This window comes from Siniperca chuatsi, linkage group LG22 (assembly GCF_020085105.1).
Source record: "Siniperca chuatsi isolate FFG_IHB_CAS linkage group LG22, ASM2008510v1, whole genome shotgun sequence".
Classification (NCBI taxonomy): domain Eukaryota; kingdom Metazoa; phylum Chordata; class Actinopteri; order Centrarchiformes; family Sinipercidae; genus Siniperca; species Siniperca chuatsi.
Genome location: NC_058063.1, coordinates 12,566,075 through 12,578,090, shown reverse-complemented (window position 1 = coordinate 12,578,090; position 12,016 = coordinate 12,566,075). Strand labels below are relative to the sequence as shown.

The window sequence follows — 12,016 nt, the reverse complement described above, 5'->3', positions numbered from 1 at the left end:
GGCACAGAAACTACGTAAGTTAGACTCTGAGGCTGAATTTTATCTCTACAAATCTGGTCTTTTTTGATGCACTCATGTCATGCTTTTGATAGCAGGTGACTGAACATCAGGTGCACTGCCAAAAGCTAGAGTTAAAAAAAACACAAAGCGAAACAAATAACAGGTGGCAGGGCTTGTTTAGTTTACAACCCGATAAAGATTCTGTGTAGGAACAAAAACAACAAGTGGACCCTTCTGGTTTCTCCTCTAAAAAGCATCCATACAAAGTAACAACTTATTAAATTGTATTTGGTACGTGGGAAGTGTAAATTAGCTCATGTCTTCACTGAGAGCCAAGGCTGGTCTTTTTATTCTTACAGCAGCAAAGTCATCCAAGAAGGAAAACATTAAAGACAGTTTTTTTTGGGCAAACAGTGCTATTCTTTCTATTCACAAGTGAGACAAACTCACAGCTTCCCTCAGAAATACCGATATACACATTTTCCAATGCATGAATTTCTTCCTTAATAGTGAAATTCGTAACTTTATAGAAAAACAAGCTAGAAAACAACACTGATGTATTATCACTTTAAAACCTGTTAGAAAACAGTTGCCTTTTCACACATCCAGCAACATTACCAGCCATTTGGAGTTGTGTTTGTCCAATATTTACTCTCCTTTTGGGTCCACTTTTGGTCTCCACCAACTCCCGAGGGAAATATCTGGCACTTTAGCTGCTAAATGCTGCACTATGTTCACCAGCTAGTCACCAAGTTTGTCTGTCTGCCGTTTGGTGCTGCGAGGGTAGTGTTAGGTTTGTAGAGCTTTTTCACTGAAAACAGCTGCCTGCTGCATCTGGACATAAGGTTGATGAGATCAGTGAGAGTGAACCAAAACAGTGAAGTTGGAGGCTGCAAACCCAAAACAAAAAGCAGAAATGAACTGCAGAGCTGGGTGAAAATTCTCTGTAGGTTTGTCATTTGAGCCATTGTTAATACAAAAATATTGATTAGTGCAGCTTTTAAATCTGTCGTTCTGATAATTCAAGAAATCAGCTGCAACTAACAATTATTTTTATTATCCATTAATGTGTTTGTTTTCAATTAATAAATTAATCCTTTAGTGTATAAAATGTCAGAAAGTGGTGAACATGACCAATAGTGATGTCGTCAAATTACTTGTTTTGTCTAACCAACAGCCCAAAACCAAAATATATTCAATTTAAGATGATGTAAAGCAAACAAAAGCAGCAAATCTTGACATTTATTACATCATTCATTGTTAATCTAGTCTGATTCTCTAATCTAGTTTTAGTTAATTCAGTTTCTAGTTATGGTTTTTGGTATTTATGTTTTTATTATTTTACTCCTTTTGTCTACCTCTTTGAATGTCCTTATGTTTGTTTTATTTTGTGATTCATTGGGATTAATAAAGCATCAGTCTAACTGATTTTCCAACTTGTTGATTCATTTTCTATCATTGTCCATCTGACTAATAATTGTAGCACTTATATCAAGTGTGATAATTGTTTTCACACACAGAGAGACAGAGAGAGAGAGAGAGAGAGAGAGAGAGAGAGAGAGCGCGCCCTTAAACACTTCTCTCTATTACACTTTGGCTACTTGGCTATTTACTACTGACAAACTAGAAACCTTGAGGATAAACTATCAAGCAGGATGTGGACAAGAGGTCGGACAAATGCAGCTCACAGTTCTACAGCTGCTTCAACCAGAAGTGAGAGGTCCAACACCGTTACACCACTTCTCCCTGTGCTGTGGATAAACTGTGCTGAGAGATTACATGTCGCAGGAACGGCCTCCAACACACAAACATTTAGACGCACCTTCATGTTCACACACATTTTCCTTTTTTCTTGCTCTGTTTTTGTACATGAAAGTATAAGTGGTGTCTGACCATCTTCACATTATTTGAGATCCACTGCTGAAGATTTAATGGAGCTAAATAAATCACACGTCACATTCTGAAGTGTCAGGTTTCCAGTGGGGTCATCATGCGTTTACAACGCTCTGATGGATGTCGTTCCCCTCGTGTCTGTCTCTGTCCCCTCCAGGTGCTGACATACACTCCTCTACTTTAATGGTTTCATGTCTATTCCAAGATGTAAACTGTGGTTTACCTTATTACAGGGACACACACGGCTAGGACTGTTGAATTTTAGGCACAGCAAGGGTGATCCTGCACAGAATGAATCATTTTCCTCCAGCTGGTTTCTTGTTGTCATGAAACAGCTATTTTTCTAATGCCCAATCCACCAAGTCAGAGCAAAACACCATAAACAAATGAGAACAAGTGAATAGTTTACTGCTATTTACATCATATGCTTTCCATTACTCATCGAGGTAACTCAAATAACCAATAACAGCCCGCTATTTCAGTTTAATAACTAATATTTGGATTCAACTGGTCTCACATTACACATGGCCCAAAGTATGTGGACACCCAAACACATTGCACATTAACATTACACCCATGTGGGATAGTAAAACATCTTACACCAACACCAGGGGCTTGAATCTGCTGCTACAGGCTTTCCACAAGATTTTGAAAGGGAGGGATTTACTCCCACTGAGCCACATGAGTATTAGTGAGGTCAGGCACTAACTGTTGGGCAATGAGGCCAAGCAAGTTTGGTGTTTCAATTTATTCCAAAAGGTGTTGGATGGGGTTGAGGTCAGGGCGCAGTCAAGTTCTTCCACACCAAACAATTTCATAAAAAAGGACATGGCTTTGTGCAAAGGGGTATTGTCATGTTGATACACGAAATGGCCTTCCCCAAACTGTTGCCACACAGCTGGAAGCACTATTGTCCAAAAGAGTGATTCCCCTTTAGGGTACACCTACGTCTGCAGTTACCAGGGGGGACCTGGAAAGACTGTGGAGCAGCTCAGCTAATTTGAAAAAATAGAAATTATGATTTGATAAAAATATCCACATAATTGTTCTTAAGAGGAAAATATAAAAATTTTGTGTCACAATAACCAACACAATACCAGCTACGATAGGCAAAATGCACAGGACCCGCCTCAGTTTCAACACCATGTGCTGGGATTAAGAGTGCATGAAAGCTAGTTAGCAAGCAAGCTGAGGAGTCAAAATGGATCGCTTTAAGTAATGGATAAATGGTTGAAACGCTCAGCTTCTGCCATTCCAAGTGGTAGCAGTATGAATGCCAACATGGCAGAACCGACTGAAAGAATCCACCAGGGGTACTTGAACCCATCTCTTAAGACTGTGGGGGTAAATAAGTTAGTCTAAAACATAATTGTAAGTTGTTGCATTAAGATTGTAACTAAGTGTAACCATGAAAGCAGCCCCAGACAAAAATGACACAAAAGTATACGAAAAGGGGTGTCCGCTTTTCCCCTCTTCTAACTGGCTGTAAAGCATGTCTTTAATAGTTGCACATGACATTATTGTACTGGGACAGTCACTGTACTGGGAAGGAGCCTCTCTTTCACAGACACTGTTGAATGAAAGCTACAAATGAATCATCTCGAATCACAGCTGGTGATTATTTGGTCTGTTTGAGAAAGACATAAGGAAAACACGGCTCAGATAGCGATTTAATGAGCTATTAGCTTCTAATGACGCGACCCAATTTTATTCAAGAGACATTATTGTCATGAGATGATGAAGATAGTGTTTAATGTGGTTGCACTGTTAGGCTTTTGAACTGCTGAAGAAATCTGAGGCACTCAAGAGGGTAGGGATTTAAAAAGCCTTCGCCACCCTGATTTTCTGTTTCCTTTCTGCTGTTGATGTTCTGTTTTCTAATCCTCCCTTTTAGTCAACCACTCACTGTTATTTATGGTATTGCATCATTTAACAAAATATTCTTAATGTCCAATGCTTATTAATCTTAGAACTGTTTTTAATAGTCCCTTTAGTTCCCCCATGCTTCCCAAACAAGTGTGCTCTTTCAGCCTAATAACCTATTATCTTGATGCCTTGAAGAACCATCTGCCAAACTTCAAAATATCACCACATAATAGCTAAATGGCCCATTTACCTAAATTAAACACATCCAAATGGAGCATAAAAGCAAAATAGAGAGCAATACACTTACAGTAACCACATCTTGTTCCTCCCTCAAACACAAATCCATTGGGTACAGGCCCATATCTGCGCAGGTCTGGAAGGTTCCAGTGGCCGATAATAACAGGCGGGACGTCCCGGGCGAGAGCTAATAAGTTGTTGCATAAATGAAGAGTTGCAGGTCCACTCTCCAACTTGGTCCCTGGTAAGACTCCAACACTGAATCTGTGAACTAAGCAAACAGAGAAACTTGTGTGGTCAGCGACAAAAACTTAAAACTTCAAGTACAATCCAACAATTATCAATTCATTTTCAAAAGTAGAGGAACTTGCATCTGTCTGGATGTGGCTCTCCTATACATCCTACAGGACCAGTTAAGCATGACTTTTGTAATGTATTGACATTCACTGTATTAAGGTGTGCACAAATTAAAAATACAGTTTAAAATCATGCAAACGCAATGATTAATGTACCATCAAAACTGTATGAGAAATTAGTAAAAGATGATTTTGTTTTCATCTTTGATAGAAATCTGTCTTCACAGCCTGCACATGTACACGTTTCACATGATAAAACATAATCACAAGAAACACAGACACATATGAACATATCCATGCATACATACCATATATCCCTACATGTACTAACATACAAATATCTACATGTATACAAATGTATACATTCATTAAAAACTGCCCAAATGGGCCCTCTTCCAGTTTAATGGAATAGTTTGACATTTTAGGAAATACATATTTTATGTTATACAGTTGTATGCAAAAGTTTAGGAACCCCTGACAATTTCCATGATTTTCATTTATAAATATTTGGGTGTTTGGATCAGCAATTTCATTTTGATCTATCAAATAACTGAAGGACACAGTAATATTTCAGTAGTGAAATGAGATTTATTGGATTAACAGAAAATGTGCAATATGCATCAAAACGAAATTAGACAGGTGCATAAATTCGGGCACCCATGTCATTTTGTTGATTTGAATACCTGTAACTACTTAGCACTGATTAATTGGAACACACAATTGGTTTGGTGAGCTCATTAAGCCTTGAACTTCATAGACAGGTGCATCCAATCATGAGAAAAGGTATTTAAGGTAGCCAATTGAAAGTTGTTGTTCTCTTTGACTCTCCTCTGAAGAGTGGCAACATGGGGGCCTCAAAACAACTCTCAAATGACCTGAAAAAAAAGATTGTTCTACATTATGGTTTAGGGTGGAGGCTACAAAAAGTTATCGCAGAAATATAAGCTGTCAGTGTCCACTGTGAGGAACATAGTGAGGAAATGGAGGACCACAGGCACAGTTCTTGTTAAGGCCAGAAGTGGCAGGCCACATAAAATATTGGAGAAGCAAAGGCGAAGGATGGTGAGAACGGTCAAAAACAGCCCACAGACCACCTCCAAAGACCTACAACATCAACTTGCTGCAGATGGTGTCACTGTGCATCGTTCAACAATTCAGCGCACTTTGCACAAGGAGAAGCTGTATGGGAGAGTGATGCGAAAGAAGCCTTTTCTGCACACACGCCACAAACGGAGTCGCTTGAGGTATGCAAACACACATTTGGACAAGCCAGCTTCATTTTGGAATAAGGTGCTGTGGACTGATGAAACAAAGATTGAGTTATTTGGTCATAACAAGGGACGTTATGCATGGCGGCAAAAGAACACAACGTTCCAAGAAAAACACTTGCTACCCACAGTAAAATTTGGTGGAGGTTCCATCATGCTGTGGGGTTGTGTGGCCAGTGCCGGTACTGGGAATCTGGTTAAAGTTGAGGGTCGCATGGATTCCACTCAATATCAGCAGATTCTTGAGAATAATGTTGAGGAATGAGTCACAAAGTTGAAGTTACACCGGGACTGGATATTTCAACAAGACAACGACCCAAAACACTGCTCAAAATCTACTCTGGCCTTTATGCAGAGGAACAAGTACAATGTTCTGGAATGGCCATCCCAGTCCCCAGACCTGAATATCATTGAACATCTGTGGGGTGATTTGAAGCGGGCTGTCCATGCTCGGCAACTATCAAACCTAACTGAACTGGAGATGTTTTGTAAGGAGGAATGGTCCAAAATACATTCATCCAGAATCCAGACACTCATTACAGGCTATAGGAAGCGTCTAGAGGCTGTTATTTCTGCTAAAGGAGGCTCTACAAAATATTGTTGTGATTTTTCTGTTGGGGTGCCCAAATTTATGCACCTGTCTAATTTCGTTTTGATGCATATTGCACATTTTCTGTTAATCCAATAAATCTCATTTCACTACTGAAATATTACTGTGTCCTTCAGTTATTTGATAGATCAAAATGAAATTGCTGATCCAAACACCCAAATATTTATAAATGAAAATCATGGAAATTGTCAGGGGTTCCTAAACTTTTGCATACAACTGTAAGTGAAGTGTCCCTTGAAAATATTGAGTTTAGGATGAATAAATATATTGTAACTAAATCTGTAGCCTATTCTTCATTCCTTCTTCCTTTTATTTCAGTCCGGAGGCTACTTTATGAGGATTGACAGGGAATGGGAATATCATGTATTCAAAAGAAACGTTTACAAACCTCAATATTTTCAAGGGACACTTCACTTGCAACCTTTTTTCATCTGCCATGGTGAGCATTTTAATTTGACTCGGCATGAACCCTGTTTAGTATGCCTATAATCATGTTTGGATAGTATTTAGAGACCAACAGCAAATAAACAAATGAGCACATTTGGAAAAATCGGATAGTAATGTATTCTCTGAAGTGTGCTCTTTCATTTGATAGAGGAATTTCTTCATCAAAGGTCATACGACATACACAGGTTGAGTTTTAGTGTGCTTCTCCATGCATCTCCCACAGGCTTCAATAGAACTGGCACCAAGCAGAGCAGTAGAATGTTGGTATGATGTAATGATCCTGTTTTTTTAAGTGTCCTTGCAGGACTCCAGGAAGTCACTGTGCCCGGCCAAGAAATAGTGTGGCACATAACCCCCGCAAAACCACAAGTGCCGTTTTTACTCTGTTTTTTGTACGGATTAAACAAACAAGAAATAACATGTTAGTTAGTGAGCTTTAGAGATGCTAGTAGGCAGATTTTGTTACCTTTTGAGAGAGCCGGGCTACTCGTTTCCCCTTGTTTCCTGTTTTTATGCTAAGCTAGGCTAACGGACTGCTGGTGGTAGCTTCATATTTACTGCACAGACAGCAGAGTGGTTACAGTCTTCGTATCTAAGTGGATTTCTCAAAAGGTCAACATGTCATTGGAGTGAGCATTGTTATGTTGACAGACATGTTTTATGAGTTTTAGGGTTCACTGTAGGACTGCACACCTTCACAATCAAGATTTAAGCAGCTTGACAGTAAACAAACTGTCTAGATTTTGGTCAGAATCCATCGCATGAAGGGGAAGAGAGTCCGGATTGAAAATAGCTGCAGTTAGGCTTTACAGGGAATAGAAAACAGTGTCATTACATAATGATTACATCAGCACAGATTTTATTTCATTCACCAATAAAAAAGGAGAAACAGCTGCACACAGAATGAAATCAGCAAGCTGAGCTCTGAACACATCCACCTTCAGATCTAAAGGCCAATGCAATTAATTAAAGCCTGTCATAAACATCTGTGTAACTGAGTCTGCGTACCGTTGCTAATAAGAAACCAAAGAGGAAAACTGGATGTACGAGAACTAAAAGTGTTTTTGCCTGTGAGTTTGCCGAATTTCGTGTGGAGTTCCCCAGCAACACTCGGCCAAAGGCTGTTACTGTGTTGAACAAACTTCGCCAGGTGAGCTTTATGAGGAAATGTCGGCCGGCTGCGTCACATCATCACTCAGGTTAAGAGAGATTCATACGGTGTCACACACAACAACAAAAGCTCTGCGCATGGTGGCCCTCAGCCCGGCAGGTGACATTTCTGCTGGCTTGGACACACTCCACACTGTGGCATTAAGCCACACACACACTTTAATCTAGCTCTTTCAAAACACACACGCAAGCCTGCACAAACACAGGTGCATCCATACAAGCAAGCACACACACATATATTTGCACATGCACACACACACACACAAAGGACTGGAAGCAACAACAGCGATGCAATTTGTCTTTAGCACCATGTCCTCTTCCACACAATCAGGTCCCATAACACTGTCATTAGTAACGGTGTAAAAAATGTCAGCTGGACTCCAAGCCACCAGCTGAACAGGCAAATACTATTAATAGCTCCTATTTGTTTATCACCTATATAACTTATATAATAGATCCACCCAGTAGACCGTATATATGGCTATACATTAACATTTAATTCTACTGTGTCAGAAATTCATAGAGCATGAACAGAAAATGAATATCACAATAATAATAATAATCATCATCCCATCATTCTCAAAAACAAAACATCAACTTTAAAAAAAGTTTTACAATTACCATCTCTGACAATTAAAAAAAATGCATGATGTGATCTGCTAAAAGATCTTTACCATTAGCACTCATCATGATGCAAACTGGTTTGTTTTAAACAGGGAAGATGAAGTAGAAGCATGAGACAGGATGATGACACAGTCGTAGTTTTTTTAGGGGATGGTCTGTGACCTTTTACGTCGAATGTAGCAGTAGTGTGAATTTTGGTTGATCACACAACTCTAGCAAATCAAATAGAAGTAGAAAGTTGTTAGAAACACCACAGTTCCTTGCTTTAAAACCCCAGTTATGTACTGTGTTACTCATAATATAGCTTCTGATATTATAAATATGGATGAGAATGCATTTTTACATTTTTATCAGAGAAGCCTAAAAGCCCAACAGCATTGTAGAAAATCATTCATAACCGCAATAAAAATATCCCAACTGTGTTAGTTAATTCTGTCATTATGGAACCTAGGAGTTACTTTTGATACTGTATGTATCCTTAACAACATATCAAGTTGCTACATATATGTTGCTATGTTCTTGTTTTTCCAACTTTGATATATTTCTAAATTATGCTCTTGTCTACCTCACCTTGATTTAGAGTCAATTATTCATGCCTTTGTTTCATCCCGGTTGGACCGCGTTGTTCCCTTGCTTAAATAAATCATCAAAACTCTTATCCTGTGTCCTCCCTTCATTTCACTTGCTGCAGGTGGAACGCAGGACTGAATTCAAGATTCTGCTGATTACCTGTGCAGCTTTCATAAATCAGGCCCCTGGATATATTCATGAACTGCTGACCCCTTTCTCCTCAGGCAGGACTTTAAGGTCAGTTGACCAGAGCTTACTGACTGTTCCTTAATTGAAAATCAAACCATAGGGTAGTTGTTAGTTTTGCTGTTGTGGCCCACAGGCAGGTTAATATTATTCCTACAGACCTTGTTGTAAAGGCAATATCACTGCTGTTGAGGGAAGTTTATTTGTTTGTCTTAGGCTCTTGCTTTTGTTGACTTTGGAGCTCTAGAAAGGTGCAAACTTACTTGTGACTAAAATTGCTTGTTTTTTTCATAGGGTTTGGCAAATTGTGGGATACTTTTCTTTGACTGCACTGAATTTTAAACACTGAAACCTGCTAGCAAGATGGATGAACTAATCTGGTTGCTGAGAGCAGGCTTTGACTACAGTATAAGGAGGTCAAATGTGGTATTATCCTGTAAAATGTTGAGTAATTTACATTTCTTGAAAGGTTTTGAGCAAAAAGCACCGGAAGTAAAACACCAGAAAAACGAAACATCGACCTCAACGCACCGACGGCACTCCTCACCTTCTCCGAGGCTGTACCGCAGGCGGACGTCCCACGCCTGCAGGGCCTCTTTGCTGTCGAAGCCCAGTAGAGCAGCCTGGTTCAGGCAGAGGATGGCCAGAGTAAAAGCCACGCCTTCATACCACTGTCCCGCTTCCAGACCGCAGATCTCCTCCAAGGTGACACTGGCCCTCTCCTTGTTGCCCTGCGCTTTGTCGGACTTGTCTTTAAAAACAAGCAGCACAAGGCAGTCTGGAGGAATCAAAGAGTTGGTATGAGACACAACAACAGTAGAAAAATAACAAATTCTTGTGTCTAAGAATATAAACTGCAGTTAACATTACAGTTTTGTATTATTTTAGACGCAACAGTTCCTTTAAAATAACTGGAAACAGTTAAAATCCATAATTAATTACATTGGCAAATACTAATAAGATGTATTCTGACACACAGTAGCTGTTGTAGCGTCCTCTAGTCTTTTGGCACCTTGAAACAATCAGTGTCAACTGACAAAACAAGACTGTGTGTGTGTGTGTGTGTGTGTGTGTGTGCGCGCATCTCTCTCCTTCTCACAAACACACACACACATACACCGCTTAACCCACATAACTGAGGCATGAGCACAGACAGCTGTGATAACACTGACATCAAAGATCTGAAGAGGAGCAGCACTCAACCTCAGTCTAACCTGTGGAGCATGTTAAGCCGTCCAGCACCAGATATCCAAATAAATGTTTCTGTGTAATGCAATATAGCCACTTCCTCCCTTTGACTCCTAGTTTCTTATTCATAAAATACAAAAAAAGGTCAGAGATCATTAAATAAATTCAAGGGTTTGGACAGCCACAAACGCCTCCTCAGTAAATGTGCCTGAATAAAAAGTCTAGATTCACTAAGAGCACATTCACGATGCATCTAAAAATACAGCAGGGCACAGACAATCAGTCTTAAGCACATTAACTTTGTGGATGGGGTCAAATATGGTTTGATTAAAGATGGAAGATTTTTGAGCTTGTACATCAAAAGGTTGCATATCAAACTTTGCAAACCTGAGAAAAAACTCAAATTCAATTTGAGAACATCAAAATTAAATTTGTGCACAAATTATACCAATAAAAAACAAACCAAAACATCTGAGTACAGACTCAAAGCATGGAACTGTAAAATTCAAAGTTACACATAAATAAACATTTAAACTACATGCTTTAAAGCCAAAAACATGGCCAACATTTGCACTTTAAATGTACTTTCTTTTAAGAGTACTCTGCTTTGTATCTGTATTCATATCTTCACAAAAGCAGTTCTTTTTCTCTGTTTTTGCACAAATTTTATTTAGTCTTTTTTTTTTTTTTTTTTTTTACAAATACAAACTTTTTCCTACACATTCACAAACTACCTGAATTTCTCATGTAGAGATTTGTCACAGGTTTATGAAGGGTGAAATACAACCACAGGTTTTGAATCTCTTTCTGAACTGAGTTTCACAAGCTCCAAATCTTTCTGACCCATATTTGAGCTCATAGACAAGGCCCAACTTCAGAACATACGAACACGAGCCAGGCCTTATCAAAACAGGAAGGTCCGTGCTCCTGGAAGACACGTGCAGGTTAGCACCTGATATGTTCAACTTGCTAGCGCCCTCCACTATGGCGCAGCTAACACGCGCATTCATTTGTTTACCCGCTGCGTGAAAATGTGTAAAACTGACCGGTAAAAGTCGGTGCTTTTTACCTGCTACAGGCGACGGCTTGCGAAGAACGAGCCACCTAGTTTTCCACTGTGGAAGAAAACAAAAGTAGACACAAACTTTTTGTAAGCACAGATGAAAGTGCGTTCAAGTACGTATGCCCTTGTCCGTCAGCAAATTTAGTCAAGCTACACACCTTTTTTCCATCTCTGAATCTGGCATATCCCTCCACGACAACAGAATCCGTCATTTTCAGTCATGGTTCCTGACAGCTGCAGAGTTGCTGCCTGAATGAGGGGTCACTTTCAAAATAGCAGCTCTCTCTCTCTCTCTCTCTCTCTGCTTGTGGGGCGCAAACTCGCCCCCAGCAAGGCACATGGAAAATGGCACGACCAGTGTCTCTCCGCCTGTCTGTGCACCAGCCAACCGACCGTGATGCTGCCACCTGGACTGGTTTTTACAGCACCTGCTGAAAACTACTGGAAGAAACAATCGCAGGATGCTCATACCGCAAATAGCACATTTCATATGTGGTTCTGAAAAGTAAGAAGCATCTTTAAAAACGCTGGCTGAAGA

The 12,016-nt window shown here is 39.7% G+C and overlaps 1 protein-coding gene across 7 annotated transcripts in view; it reads right to left on the bottom strand.

The window, feature by feature from the left end:
* Positions 1-11,923, bottom strand: part of LOC122870001 (protein Dok-7-like) — a 44,236-nt gene extending 32,313 nt beyond the window's left edge. For 3 of the 7 annotated variants that reach the window (XR_006376468.1, XM_044183559.1, XM_044183558.1), the window contains exons 1-4: positions 11,637-11,919; positions 11,485-11,530; positions 9,775-10,005; positions 4,067-4,267 (exon numbers count right to left, since the gene is read on the bottom strand). Coding sequence is in view for 3 of the 7 variants with exons in the window: in XM_044183559.1 (XP_044039494.1) it covers positions 4,067-4,267; positions 9,775-10,005; positions 11,485-11,530; positions 11,637-11,690 (532 nt within the window). In the remaining 4 variants the exon portion in view is untranslated. Of the gene's footprint in view, positions 1-4,066; positions 4,268-9,774; positions 10,006-11,484; positions 11,531-11,636 lie in introns of all 7 variants that reach the window. The other 4 variants (XR_006376469.1, XR_006376466.1, XR_006376467.1 and 1 more) reach the window with 4 other exon arrangements.
* Between the last annotated feature and the right edge of the window lie 93 nt (positions 11,924-12,016).